Raw genomic sequence first — 14604 nt, forward strand, 5'->3', positions numbered from 1 at the left:
GCGCGCTTCCGGTGCCGCAGCGTAACCCTTCCGGGCGGGGCTGGCCGCTGCCGGGCGGTTCCCGCGGCGCGATGGAGTGAGGCGCGGCGGTAAGCGGCGGGCCCTGGCCGCAGCGCGCAGCACCGGGCCCTAACGGCCGTCTCTCCTCCTCGGGCCGGCGCGGGAGCGACGGGGCCTCGCCCTTCTCCTCAGGCGGGCCGGGGCTATGCGAGGGCCGCGCTGCCGCCTGCCCTAGGCCCGGGCCCGGCGGGGGAGCGGCGAGCGGGGCCCGATGCGGGAGTACAAGGTGGTGGTGCTGGGCAGCGGGGGGGTGGGGAAGTCCGCCCTGACGGTGCAGTTCGTCACCGGGACCTTCATCGAGAAGTACGACCCAACCATCGAGGACTTCTACCGCAAAGAGATCGAGGTGGACTCGTCCCCCTCGGTGCTGGAGATCCTGGACACGGCGGGCACCGAGCAGTTCGCCTCCATGCGCGACCTCTATATCAAAAACGGGCAGGGCTTCATCCTCGTCTACAGCCTGGTCAATCAGCAGTCCTTCCAGGTAAGCGGGCCGGGGCTCTGCAGGAAGCGTGGGCTCGGCCTTCCTCTGAGGGCCGAAGTGAGCACGGCCGGGGCCCCGCGCTGTGCGGGTGCCGGTCGGGGTGCCTGCGTTGTGGAGGCCCACGCAGCGCTGGAGAACAATGACCCGCTCTCACTTCCCTGTTAGAAACGTGTTGGCAATCCCCATTTGCGAGAAAATCACTCGATATTAAAACCAACGCTTCCTCTTTTTCTTTTTTTTTTTTTCCCCTCTTCTTAAAAGGAGTTTTTTTTTCGGTTGCTTTTGAAGAGAAAATTATTGCTCTTCGGTTAAGACTTGCTAAATCGGCTGCTGTTTTCCGCCCCCTCCCCCCAGAATCACATTCCTGTCCAGCATGAGCTCGGTGCTCTGGAACACTGGGTGCTGTGCTGAAGAGAAGCCGTATGGGATACTGTGTGGCTCTGGATCTCTTTCCTACTGTTAAAACTCTCTAGAAATGGAAGCGTCTCAGCCAGCACCTGGGCTAAGCTGCCTGGAGTATCGAGGCTTTATTTGAAGGGAAACATGCGTTTAGCAGCCCTGCATACAATGCAGGGATTTGCATCTGCTGTGTTGGCTTTGGGTTTGGAACTGGGCGTTTTCCAGCTGCTTGGAGAAACCTCGCACACCCCCACTGAAGCAGAACGTCTGCTTCTACTGAGGGCTCAGTTTTACCTTAGCAGAGGGTTCCGTGTAGCTGAATACAAGCTGCAGATGTGCTCCCTTTGGAAAACAAGGGCGTTGGGATGCTTCTCCCTTTATTTTCACATATTTTGGGGACTGCTGACTCCCCATTATCCAAGCAATGGCCATAGAGTTAGCAATCCACCCTGTTAATAATTAGTTATTCTTATCTGTTTACAGCATGTTTACTGCAAAGCCTGTAGGTGTAAACCACTCTGCAGGTCTTTTACACAGTACTGACTTCAGACACTTAATTGCTTTGTCTCAGAACTATGCAAGAATTTGCAGAACTTAGTGGCTGGCACTGATTGTGACTTAAAACAGTCAGGGGACAGGGGAGGCTGACTCAGACTTGAAAGTGTAAACTCCTGATGTTAGCTCAGGCTTGAATAAATGCGTCTCTAGGTAATGCAATCGTCTTGCAGCATCTAATTTGGTTACTTACAAGTGATTAAACGTGTTCACAATGAATTATTTTAAGCCTTCCACAAGTGAGAATTTAAATTATTGGCTTTCTCGAGCTGCAGACTGAACACAAACAGCCTCATGGGTTGTGTGGTGGTGTGATATTGCTCGTGTTACAGGTTTGCTGTCATCAGACCTGAGACCATTTGTTTTAGAAAACTGAAATCAACCTTTCCAAAGCAGCTGCACTGTGTCTTCCTCCAGCTGAACTGAAAGGCTGTCTGAGATTTATGTTTGTATGGTTATGTTTGATAAAATGTAAGAATAGCTGGTGTATAAAATTAGAAAAAAAACAAACATTATTAAAGGTGGGCGTAGAACTTGTTGCGAGTTCTAGTTCCACGTGGTTATGAGTGTAATAAAGCTTTGAAACGTTTTCAGCGTTCAGTAGCATGTGATGTTGGTTAAATGTGCTCCTGTAGTGGTTATACAGTGATTTCATGTGATTGCTTGCACGCACTAACTGCTTGGATTGTTTGATCAGGACATCAAGCCGATGAGGGACCAGATTGTCCGGGTGAAGAGATACGAGAAAGTCCCTCTGATCCTAGTGGGGAATAAAGTGGATCTGGAGTCGGAGAGAGAGGTCTTGTCTGCAGAAGGCAGAGCTCTGGCTCAGGAGTGGGGCTGTCCCTTCATGGAGACGTCAGCCAAGAGCAAAACAATGGTGGATGAACTGTTTGCTGAGATCGTCAGGCAAATGAACTATGCCTCCCTGCCTGAAAAACAAGATCAGTGTTGTACAACTTGCATCGTCCAGTGAGAGAAGTTAAGGAAAACCTCAGTCATGGCCATACAGAGCAGGTTGGTTGAACAGCTGTAACTAACTGAAGCCTAGAAGCATACTGTTTAAACGTGATTAAATGTGCCAAGGAGTCTGAAACCAAGTAGTGTAGCTTTGGAGGTAGTTTTCCTCTGGAAGAGCTGGAGGTTCGTGGGTTCCGTTGCACGTAATTACTTGAGTCACACAGACTTCTTGCCTTACTGCACTATTGGTGGCTCAGGGAACGCTGCCTTTGCTTGTAGCAATTTTGTAGTGCAGCAAAGTTCATCATCTCACCTCCACCTGCTTTGACTGTCAGCACTGTATTGGACATTACTGTATCCTTAATGATGTTTTTGTGATGTTTCACTGTTTGGTATTGGAATTATTTTCAAGTTAATGTGAGTTACCTTGGACTTGAATAGCATTATATTTGCCAAGCTTCCCACTAATTGTACCGAGAAGACTTGGAGCTTGCTTTTAAAAAAAAAAAGCTGTACAGAAACTGAATGTACTTAGAGGACGTTTCTGTCTTATCAGAGGAATAAGTTTAAGAGAGCTACCCTGAGCTGTGAGGAGTGGCTAGAAGCCCACATGTACTTGTCAAGGACATGTACAAAGTGTTCTTCATCTAAAGACTCCTGAGCAGAGAATACTGTTGATAAAATGGCCTCCCAAGGCCTGACTCTGCTTTCCCAGTGACTCATAAGAGGTGTGGCAAGAGTACAGTGTTCAGAAGGGACCCTGAAGTCAAGCTTCACTGGTCTTGGGTATTGCTTCCAGTCTTCTGCAAGGCCCTTTGCCCCCAAGGCCATCTTTCCGTACCACACCTTGCCTTTCACCCAGCTGTGTAAGAGGCTCTGCACCTCCCATGCAAGCAGCAGCGCTGTCATTCCTGCACAAGGTGCTTCTTGTGACCCCCTCCTCTGTTTTCCTCGTTGCTGCTGTGGGTGTGGTTTCAGTACCAGCTCAAACCCCTGCTTTGGAAGAGGCCCTCTCTGTGCAGCCAGCTGGTCTGTGACAGACCCACAGTTGTTGTTTGCAGAGTCAGATGTGACAGACTTGATGTAATCTGTAAGGGCAAGTGCAGAGATGAAGGAGGACTTGAAAACGCAGGGGAAAGAACTGCCTCACTTGACAGCTACACTGATTAAAGCTTAAATTCTGACTGCTGTGTTAGTAACTCGAGTCAAAGGAGCTTCTTATGTCTGAGTGACAAGAGTGAAAACAGGTTATTACTGGAGGCTTTGGACTATGTATCCTCTTTAATCTTGAGCGTAAGGTCAGAGAGTGAAGTCTCAAAGCTTGTCTTTGAGATTGTTATCAAGTGCTTTGTGGATGTAAAATTTTAGGTACTCGTGGCCCTGGTACTGTCATACTAAAGATAGCATGGTATTTTATCTCCAGTGCTGTGGAGTAAGGAAGGGCTGCTGTCACCATATAAGACGTGTTCAGGTTCAAGGTTTGCTTGGCTGAAAGGTGAGCAAACTGTACTGGAGCAGAGAAGAATAGAAATGAATGCTGCAGGGTTAATATCTTGGACCACTCGTAGTAATGCAGTTTCAGCAGGTTCTAGGACAGTTTCACAAATAAAAGCATCTCTTATGATACTGGGCCAGAAGTTACAGCAATCTGTTGAGTTACCAGTGGTTCACCTTGTGCAGATTGCTGTCTTCAGCCCTGACAGAACAAGGCCTGTCATCCATGAAATTTGTACTGCCAGAGTTGGTTACTTCTAAGAGAAGCCTCTGAGTAATCCAGCCAGTTTGGAACATGACTTCAGATATGAAATTTAGGCTTTAAGGTGGGAGGGAACAGAGCCGTGTGTGATCCCTTTGAATCCTTCTAAGTTATGCCGAATCAGGATGAGTTTTCTAAGCAGAGCATGCTCTTGCTTCAGAAGAAACATCTGGGTTCTTATGTCTTTGTGGTCTCTTGAAACACAAGATTCTGAGTTTCAGTGGTATGGCTTTCTTCTGCATTCTGCCATGCTCAAGGAGTCACGTAAAACCTTGAGCATCAAAATAGTTCCTTGCTTCTGGGAGATGCTGCTCCTGTCCAATATCTCTCACTTCAGCCTCACACTTTTTGGATGTTTTCTTATTCCTGGCTCCCATTCTATCCCTTCCCTTTGATTGAATTAGGGGTAGGACCTCGTTAGCTCTGCTGCCTGGTAATAAAGGTCTCGTGTGCTCTGGTGGAGGAGAGCTGCTGATGGGGTTTTCTGATAGCTGTAATCTGCTCTCTAGGGGAAAATGTTCTTATCTGTGATCCAAGGGACAAGTACTGCTTCTCAAACATCTGCTTGAGCAGTGGCCCCTCCTCAGTAAAGTGAAACCAGGGCAGTTAAAACTGCTGTCTTAAAAAAACAACAAACCATGCGTGTGTGAAATGGAGTTGAGCTGTAGCTCCGTCCTGTCATCACCTCTGCAGTGTGTGAGCTGTCTGTGTCTGGGAGCTGCCTTTGGTGTGGACCAGTTAGTCAGCTCGGGGTGAAGTGCACAGAGACTGGTGGTGCTTCTACATTTTTGAGAAGCTTAAGGGAGGGCTGAGAGTGTGTGTGTTGCTCCTGGTCACATCTAAGGCTGTTTCAGAATCAGTTTTAAGTAGCGGTTATCGCTTACGTCTTTCTGGTTGATAGCTCAACCTATCTGCTGAGGTATCCACAGGACACTGTGTAGGTTCTTTAACAATATTTCTGGAGTAATATGACTTTGAGTTACTGTTCCAGGCAGCCTTTGGTGAGATGAAGGCTGGAACATGTGCATAATCAGAATAACCCACACTTTCTTTTAAAATGTTTCCCTCCCTGTCCTGCTTCTGCAGTGGTCTTCTGTCAGCTCATTCTTGCATTCAGAGATGTGAGATTCCCAGTAGCTGCTCCCCATTGCTCAGTCCAGCCTTTCTCTTGTATTTTCAGTGTGGCAGTGTTTCATCTTTTACATCTTTGAAATGCAGTGCCTGTTGTTGAAGGTCTTCTTTAGAGGCACTGAACAGGTTGAGAACACTTTTGGCTGGCCTTGGTTGGTGATTTCTGCTCCCTCCATTCATGGCTAACTGACATCAGCAAGTGCTGAAGGAAAAGTGCTCCTTAGGGATTAAACCTGAACGTATGCTGTCTTCTGTGTGTGACTGTGACACAGACAAATTTGTCTTACCAGCTTTTCTAACATCCCCCTTCAGCCTGCTTACAGGAGGGTAGGAATGTCCTGGGTGAGGAAGGCCGGCCTGGTGGTGCTCACTGTAGTAAATAAAGTCAAATGGCAAGATCAGAAATCTACACTGGGTGTTCCCTGATATGCAAACACATGGATGCTGAAAGAGCATTTTGAGGAAGCTGTTGCTTCTGTGATTACTGTGCCATGTGACTCTGTGCTGGCCACAGCTCTGGGTGCTGCGTTTAGGTGAAGTTTTGGGATGGATCAAATCTGGTAGGATGAAGAGCTGCCCTGTAAATGGTTTGCCTCCTGTGCTCCAAGCAAAGATGGAAGGTGTGTTAAGTAGGTCTAATGCATCACTACTGAAAGCTAAGTGCTGTTGGCTTTGTTTTGGTTTGAATTCTTTTCCAACAGTGCAGGGACCCTTCACATCCGTAACCCATGAACATCAGAGATACAGAAATGTCCTGGGCAGTGCTGATAAAGGTTACGTTTTTGTGCATGATGAAGAACAGCAGCACACGATGCTGCCCTGCTGTGAAGCTGAGAAACATTAAGGGCTTTTTTGGTGGTAACGTAGGGGATCAGAGTGCTGAGAACTCAGATGTCAAAGCACCTTGGTTGGCTCTCCTGCCTGTTCCCAGGGCTTGTGTTCTGTGCCTTTGCTTTGCTCAGTGGTGAAGGGCCTCCGTGCCACCAATGTGAAGCCCATCATCACTCCAGAGGAGCACTGAAGTTCCCTCAGCTGTCGGACATCCTCAGAAACAGTTGAGTGTCCCTTAGGGGCAGCTGTTAGGAGGTGAATGGTTGTTACCTATTTGCCTCTTACAGTACCAGGATTAGAGGAAAAGAGCTTCAAGTGTGCCACTGTGTAAAGTCCTGCTTTGGAGCTTAGTTCCACACTGTGGAAGCAGCTGAGTTTGCTTTGAATATGTACTGCATGTGATTTTCATTGCTTATTTTGTTTACATTTCAGATAAAACTCAGAGGAAACTTGCACAGATGCTGCTTTGGAGAACTTTCAGCCCAGGTTGCAGAGCTGAGCCTTGGTAAACCTGTCTCTATTACAGCACATTGCCATACATCTAAGTGCATAAGGTTGGTGGCCTCCAGGATCCACACACCTTAATCAGAATGCTTAGCATGTTTACCATAAGTTTAAAATCTGTTCTTTATCTATCAGTCCTTTTATAGCTTTCTAAGTTCATATAATGGCTAATATGCAAGAGTTCATTTTTAATATTTTAATTGATTTCTTTAATCAATTTCTGAACTTGTATTTATTAAATACTTAAACTCAGTATTACCTACTCAATGCCTTTTAAAAGAGAGTTTTAATGGAGAATAAATTGAGCCTTAAACGAATGGTTACTTCTGTATATTACCTCGCATCAGTGCTTCTTTCTCTTGGCAAAGTTTCCTCCTCCGATGCAGCCGGTCGTTCTTTGAGACTTTCTGTTTACGTGTGACAGTGTCATGGAGAGATACTGAAGGCACCTCTGTTGTATGGATGCAGTATCCCTTTTCTTGGCAAGTGCAGCTGTGATGCTGCTTGTAACTGGTCTGATTGGGCAGCAGGGATCTGTTAGCACGGGGCGTGAAGTCTCCAGCTGATGTTTTTTGGGCAATCGTGGGTTTCTTAAACTCCCTTAATCAGAAAACAACCATTGTAGCATTGAAAAATGGCAGCGTTCTGTTCTGTCTACTGAGTTTCTCGACTTGCTTGTTTACATGCAGCTTCTCAATGCCTCTGGAAAGGGATAATGTATCCTTCAGAATGGGCTGTGTGCCTGGTCGGGGCAGCTCAGCTTTGCCTGGCACAGCAAGCGACATCTGGTAGACCTCTGCACATGTAAATCTAATGCAAATAAGATCACTTTACATTTTGTAGTTCCTAATATTTGTCTTTCTGAATAATATTTTAAAGCAATATTTGTTAAAAGTTTTTCTTGCACTGTCACAAATTGCTTTTTAGGTTTGTTTGTTTGTTTTTTTTTCCCAATAAACAAGTTTCAATTTTAGAGACAAGTTGGTGTAACAAGGGGAAAAGCACCAGGTTTCAGTGATACTAACTGCAAGCGTGCTTTAAACAGCCATTGCCTTCCATATTGTTTACCTGATCAACATTTTCTCTGAATACTTGAAAATCTTAACAATAACACAGGTATAAAGAGCAGAATGAAAATGTACAAAGGACAGATGAAATCGTTTTGTTCAGTTTTAGTCACACGTTGCATCCATGAGAGCTTTTTTTTTTAGCAGTGGTTTAAAATGTGTGATTTTTTTTCTTTGCAGAAGTTTAATAACTGCAGCTCACCTACTGCACCAAAGTTCTAGGTTTTTAGGAGCCCAGCTTTAGTCATTTGAACATGCTTCTAGAAATGTACATTCTTGCCCTGTAATAGCTAAATACCTTGGAGAAAAGCTCCAGTGAAAGCAGTGATGGATATGTGAGGTTAAGCAGTTTCGAACTCACGAAATGTATTGTGGATGATGGCATTTGAAACAATAAAGGACACCAGTATCTCAACATTAATGTGTTTCATTGGTAATAACAAGCTGACTTCAGCATGTAGCAGAAATACAGATTCTGAGTCTACCTTCAGCACTGAGTTTGAATCCTGATGAGAAGAGAAGAGCAGGTTTCCTGCTTGGGTATCAAAACACCTGATATTTTCTTGTGGGGTTACTTGAAATGTTGTCTGTTTGTTTTTTTTTTCCCCTGTTTGTACAAACTTTATCAACAGGCTGAGGCTAATATTTAGGTTTGCACTTTAATATCAAAATTAAACCAAACCTTGTACTCAGAGTAGGGTTTTTTTTTTTTTAAGTGGTGGTTGTTGATCTTTTTTGTAGGTTGTAAGGAAGTAATAGGAAATAAAAGTAATTCCTGAAGATCTTAGTTTTCCTTTGTCTGAGGGTGGAAAAAGTTGGTTGGTATTAATCAGTGGTTCATTCCTATGGGTAGTTATCAAAGCAGTGTTCATTTTCATGGTCCTCAGCCAAAAAAAAAAGAAAAAAAAAAAAAAAGGAAAAAAAAAAAAAGAGAAACTTTAAACTTGAACTAGCTTAGAGTGACAGGACTGGGAGAACGAGACATGGTTGCTTCAGCACACTTTGGGGGGAAAAAGGGACCAAAAGTTATTTTAGGCTTCCTCAATAGATTGCATGTGAAGTTGCTTATTAGATTAAGAGGCTAATAAATGAGATATGTATCGTCTTTACTATGGCATCTGTTTAGGAGTTGTTCAAATCACTGCAGTAGGGCTCTACAAATACAAATGTAACCTAACATCATGTATCTAATGTACTGTATCTTTATCAGTGATAGGTGAAATCTGGAATAACAAGTGCAAAAAAACGGAACAATTACCTATAATGCTTTGTAAAAGAGTTTTTTCCAGTAGAAATCATACTTGTCATTTTGTAAGACAACCCTACAGCCCACCTGTTTGTAACTTTTTTTAATAAAATAGATACCTGTATTACCAAACTGGCCTCAGCTGGTCTGTGTTCCATTTCTTCTGCAGTGGGCCAAACAAGCAAGTCTCTTACTTAAGTATATGTATATACTTAATATACATATATATATATACATATAAATATATTTATATACATATAAATATATATATATATATGCATAGAATTATTTTTTCTGGTTTGAGCATTTATGTTTGCCTTGTCCAAATCTGTAATGGCCTTATTTTTCCACGCAGCCATTTCTGTGTGTGCAGGTGGCAGTGGGGGCAGGTCCTGCTGCTGTCATCTTGCTGTGTCTCCTGGTAACCCTGTGCTGGGCTCTCCACCTCCTCCAGATGAGCGCATGTGGGCCCTGCTTCAGAGAGGCAGAAGATTTCTCTAGGAAACCTTTCAGCTGTTTGCTGGCTGTTATCTTAAATGCTCGGTGAAAGCCTTACGTTTGCTACGTGATTGAGTCATCTGGGCCCTGTAACAAGAACTGCTTCTTCCTCAGAGCTTACGGCTTGGTGCTTGACCTTCTGTATTGCTTTTGTAACTAAAGATGTCTGCTAATGTGAGATGTGTTTGGAACTTTCAAAAACAGCCTTGCTGTTTTAGCAGCGCTTCTGGTTGGGTAGGCAGGCTGTCACCTCCCAGACTTAATGCCCCTCCTCCTGTAGAACAGCGTGAGCCTTATCTTGTTGGTACGCTTCCACTTCCTCTCTGAGATGGGGAAATCATTTCCATCTCAAAGGAGGATGGCAGGGAGGAAGGGCAGGCTCCCATCCTCAGTCAGCCTGCAGTAAATGAGTGCTTTCTCCGGGCTGTTGTGACCGGCAACGATGTGTCAGCGGGTGCATCTGCTGACAGAGACCGCTGTGCTTTGAGATGTACTTGGCTGCTTCTCGTCTGTCTGATTTCTCTTGCAGTTAAAAAACAATCATTGAACAGTAATGTTCCTGCTCTGTGTGGCACTGAGCTGCTGCGTTCCTGCTCAGACCTGGAGCTGTGTGTGAGTGCAGCCAGGAGGTCCCGGTGCCCTCACCTCCAGTTCGTGCAGTCGTCAGGGTTGGGGGCTTTAAGGAACCAGGTAAGATTTGTGTGCAGGGCCGTTACATTTCTAAGGTCTCGGTGCTGAGATTCAGCTCAGCTGCTGCTGCTGCACAAAGTGTATTTGGCAAAATAGGCGTGACAGCTTTGTGCTGCTGTAAGCTGGGTTAGAGGGCACGCAGGTGGGGCTTCCCAGGCAGCTTCGCCTTGGTTTTCACAGTTCCTGCTACCAAAGCGCCGTGCAGAAAGCTCCCCGGGCTGCTTCTCGCACAGGTTTGACCCCCGCTGTGTGTGAACGGCACTCACCCAAACCTGGAAGACAATTCTTCGCCGTCCTGCACAGCCCTGTGACACGTCAATGAATTGCTAACGAGGGCAGAGCTGGCCTTGCAGCTCCGTGTGAAGGGAGGAAGTGCCGCAGATAGCGGCGTGGGTGGGGTGCGATGCGGCCGCCGCACCTCCTGGCGGGTGTGAGCTGTTATCTGCCGTCAGCTCTGCTGTAATTACAGCTGTGAGCGAGGTGCGAGTGTCTGGTCTTCATTAAAATGAGATACGGCTTCTAAAACAATGTGCTTTCATCGGTTTGAGTTCTCCCTGCTGGCCAGTCAGCAGTCCTGCGGTGCAGAGGTGGGCATTTCGGCCGTGCATTGGGGTGGCAGCTGAGGAGGCCATGGGCAAACAGGGTTGCCCCCCTGTGCTCCACGCGGTGCGAAAGTGAAATCATTGGCTTTTATTTTACAAGCAGCCGTTTTTGGCTCTGCCCGGTCCGTAGAGCTGCAAGGAGCAGAGGAGGTGAACTCTCAGCTGTGTATCAGCAACAGCAGCGCTGGATTCGAAGGTTAAATCCCGCTGTAGTTATTTGTTGGCTCTGTTGAGGGCAGCCTTGAGCTTATAATAGCTTTGCTGGCAGCGATGATGCAGTTTAATTACGGGATTGTAGAGAGTGAAGTGCATTGCTCTTCTCAGAACGTGTCCATTTAGTATGGAATCAACACTTGAAATTTGCCTCTGGTCCTCTCTCAAAGCTGTGGTTCTCTTCGAGCTCTGCAAAAATCTGGAGCTATCTGCAGTAATTGGTGGGGGTCTCTTGTGATGCAGGAACCTGAACTAATCCTCACTGAAGGGACATGTGTGCTTTTAATGTTTGTTTTGTGATATGCCTGTGCTGCTTGGTGTTTGTGGCGTTCCTTAAGGGCTACCTGTCCTTTTGGGAACTGCCAGGCAGGATCGTTGTCAGCCTGGGATTCATCCTGCCACTGTAAGAGACCTTAGACATTTATTCTTAAATGCAAATTAGCAATGGCTGTGGTCACTGCGGAAAAGCAAGAAGAAATAAACTGAATTTTCGGTGAAACTGTTGGAAGTGAGAGAAAGGTGTCAGGATGGCTGAAGTGCGGGGGTGATGTGCGTTTGGAGGTGATGGGGCATTTTTGAAGATAACAGTGGATGAGCATTGGCTGGATGAAGGAGCATGTGTGGTGCGCCCAGCCCTGCCTGGCTGTGCTGGGTTGCTGTGCAGGGTCTCTCCAAGTCCCCTGAGGCCCTGTGTCCCTACGACCCCAGTCACCATACTGATCCTGGCACTGGTTTCCATTGGATGGAATTAGCACGGACAAGCCAAATGCACTGTGTTTAAGCTCAGAAATGCAAATGTAGCTTTAAAATAGGTTTGAATAAAGATTTTAGCTTCAGGGCTTTTCCCTGTGGTCAGGCTGTTTGGAAGTGTATTGCAGTCCACCTTTGAGTGGCTCCTTTTGGGGAAATGTCTGTTAGTTACCTCTCCAAACAAGTGTTTTAACTACGTCAGCTGTTTCTCACCCATCAGAACACTGAATTGTTTTTATGAAGCCAAAAAGACAAACTTAGAAAGGTTTTATGAACATCCCGTTGGAACCTTTTGCCAGTCATGGTGTGTGAATGTTTCCTGTTCTTTAAATCGTGTCTGCCTTGCAGCTAGCACGCTCTGCTGGAAGGCCCTGGAAGAGGAACCGTGGGATAGAGGTTGCTTTGGATCGCTACAAAAGCAGCAAGCTCCCAGCTTCAGGTGGATGCTGCTCTGCTGTCTTCTCCTTCCTGCTGTAAAGAATGACTTCCACTCAACTGCAGCTCTGAATTGAGCTGTATGCTTGGAATTTGGTGGGCCTTGATAAAGCTAGTAGAGGTCTTTAAAGGAAGGGAGCTGTAGATGAGAAGCTACCAGGGGGGAAAACATTACCAAGACGCAAGGTCGATGTCTGTGTGGTGGAGGTGGGTCTGATCCCTTAGCCTGGAGGCTCCTTGTCAACGTGTGTTTCTTTGCCTAGATGTAATCAAGGCTTACTCAACTAGAGATGGTTGTCTCAAGCCAAGAGGGAAACCACATCTGTCATGAAAGTAAGCAGTATAGTTCCTTAGAAGTCCGTATTTTCTTCTAGCACTCATTCTCTTCTTCAACTGTTGGAGAGTCAATTTGATGGCTTCCTCAGCATCAGCCTTTGGCCATAGGATCATTCTTGACGATGCTCAGCAGTGGCTTCCACCATCCTGGCCTTTAATTCCCTGCTGAGCAGTTGCTGCTGCTTACGATTTCATAACTCTATTGCCAGAGCTATGTGAGCAGAGAGCAGGCGCTGCCCAGCTGTCATTCAGGTTTCTGCAGTGTAGCACCTGCATGGTGAAACCAATATGAGTTCCTAGCTGGCATCTGATGCTTTCTGCCTTGGAGCATAAGGTGGGAAGCTCTGCACGTGACTCAGAGAGCCGTACAGAAGGGGTTGATGGCTTCATCTGACAGCACTGAGGAGGACAGAGCCTGGGCACCGTGACCTCACGGCAGTACTGACTGCAGGTAAACCTGCGCTGCTTTGCCTTGGGGTGGGGCTGTGTTGGGTGGGCCTGGAAGAGTTCGGGCTTGGTGCAAACTGAGGACAGCCAAGCCAAGTCCTGGGGTTTTTCTGCTGCTACAAAAGATGTAGGGAGCTGCATCCCCCTATAGAAATGACTGAATGCCAAACAATGCCTGAGTAACAGTGCCCGAGTCTATAGAAGCATCTGTGTTCCTCTTGCTTGAGAGGCTTTGTTTTTTTTTTTTTGTATAAATTGCTTTCTTGTGTCTTGGAAGTGATCTATCAAAATTAAACCTCACCGAGCACAACTGTCCTATTAAAAATGAGATACTGTCGTATTCTGAATAACAGCTGAGTAGGGCTATTTAGGATTCTTATATACCATCTGCATTTGCTTAAAGCAAATTCTGCTTTGCTTCCTGATAGTACTTCATAGAATCATAGAATCGCAAGGTTGGAAAGGACCTGCAAGATCATCTAGTCCAACCATCCTTCTTCTGGGACACGTGAAATCTGGAGGGAAAAAACCAACAAAGAGCTGGCAGTGCTTCAGTGCACGGTGGGTGGTGGTACTGCTGTGCTCGAGTGTTCAGCCCTGCAGGCACCAAGTTTGGGAATGGGGCTCTGAGCGCCTGGTGGAGCTCCGGATGCCCCTGCTCAGTGCTGGGAGTTGGACCAGATGGCCTTTAAGGTCCCTTCCAACTCCATCGATTTTGATTTAAGCCTTATTGCTACCTGCACCATCTTGTTGTCAGCCACAGCCACGAGAGGGAGCCTGGCTGCAAGCACAGCTCTGTAGGGATAGAGAACAAAAGATAAACGGAGAGACGCTGGTATTTCAGCGTGGTCGCAGTGCGTCTTACGAAGCGTTCCCAGGAAGTTTTGTGTTTGCAGGTAATTTCTCTATCAGCCATCTGGGAGTGCAGGTGACACTGGGAGACTTTCTGTGGGAGATCAGGGGTTGTCGCTCCTCCAGGTGACTGTCACTGTGTCACGGTGTCATTGCTGTGCTGGCACCGCCCGGGGTGACGCTGCTCAGCTCTCCCTTACGCTCAGCACGGCACCTTCTGGGGAGAACTGGGGCAAACTGGAGCGAGAAGTGTTGCTGCAGTGTCACCTTCTGGTGGCAAAGCGCAGGTGGCTCATAGCTGATGATCCTGCACCTAAAGCACAGTGCGACCACTTCTATTTCCCAGCAATGACTTCTGAGAATAACATCAAACTAATTTGCTGATGCTGAGCTAGCGAAGTTTGATGGAAATGCAAACACATCATTATTGTGCTCAATCCATAGGGTGGTTCTGGGTCAGAAGTTTCAGGAAGGGCAGATCTTTTGGCTGAGTCGATTGAGATGTGCTCAAACCAAAATGACTTGTGGCATCAGTGAGAAAGAATTGTCCTTGTTAAAGAGTTAAGGAGCTTCTCTTAGGGCCAGTTGTTGGTGCTTTTCAGCCCTCTCAGACAACTGTACTCTTCTCCCAACAACAAATTGATGAGGTGTTTGTGTATAACAGCACTCACTGGCAGCCGCCTGCTGAGTTAGCCTGGAGGAAAGCCTTTCCTTTTGCTTCCTCTTTCTTCCCCTGCCCACGTGGGTCCCCAGCTGTCACCAGCAGCAATCCAGGAACTGGCAGTCCA

General features: G+C 46.6%; 1 protein-coding gene across 1 annotated transcript; it reads left to right on the forward strand.

The window, feature by feature from the left end:
• Positions 1–271: 271 nt before the first annotated feature.
• On the forward strand, positions 272–2474 carry RAP2C (RAP2C, member of RAS oncogene family; the record flags this gene model as incomplete). Its single annotated transcript, XM_079541978.1, has 2 exons — positions 272–544; positions 2196–2474. 2 exons carry the CDS (start codon positions 272–274, stop codon positions 2472–2474), a joined length of 552 nt encoding a protein of 183 aa, XP_079398104.1.
• Positions 2475–14604: the final 12130 nt, after the last annotated feature.

Source organism: Tetrao urogallus (assembly GCF_951394365.1).
Source record: "Tetrao urogallus genome assembly, chromosome: 13".
NCBI lineage: Eukaryota > Metazoa > Chordata > Aves > Galliformes > Phasianidae > Tetrao > Tetrao urogallus.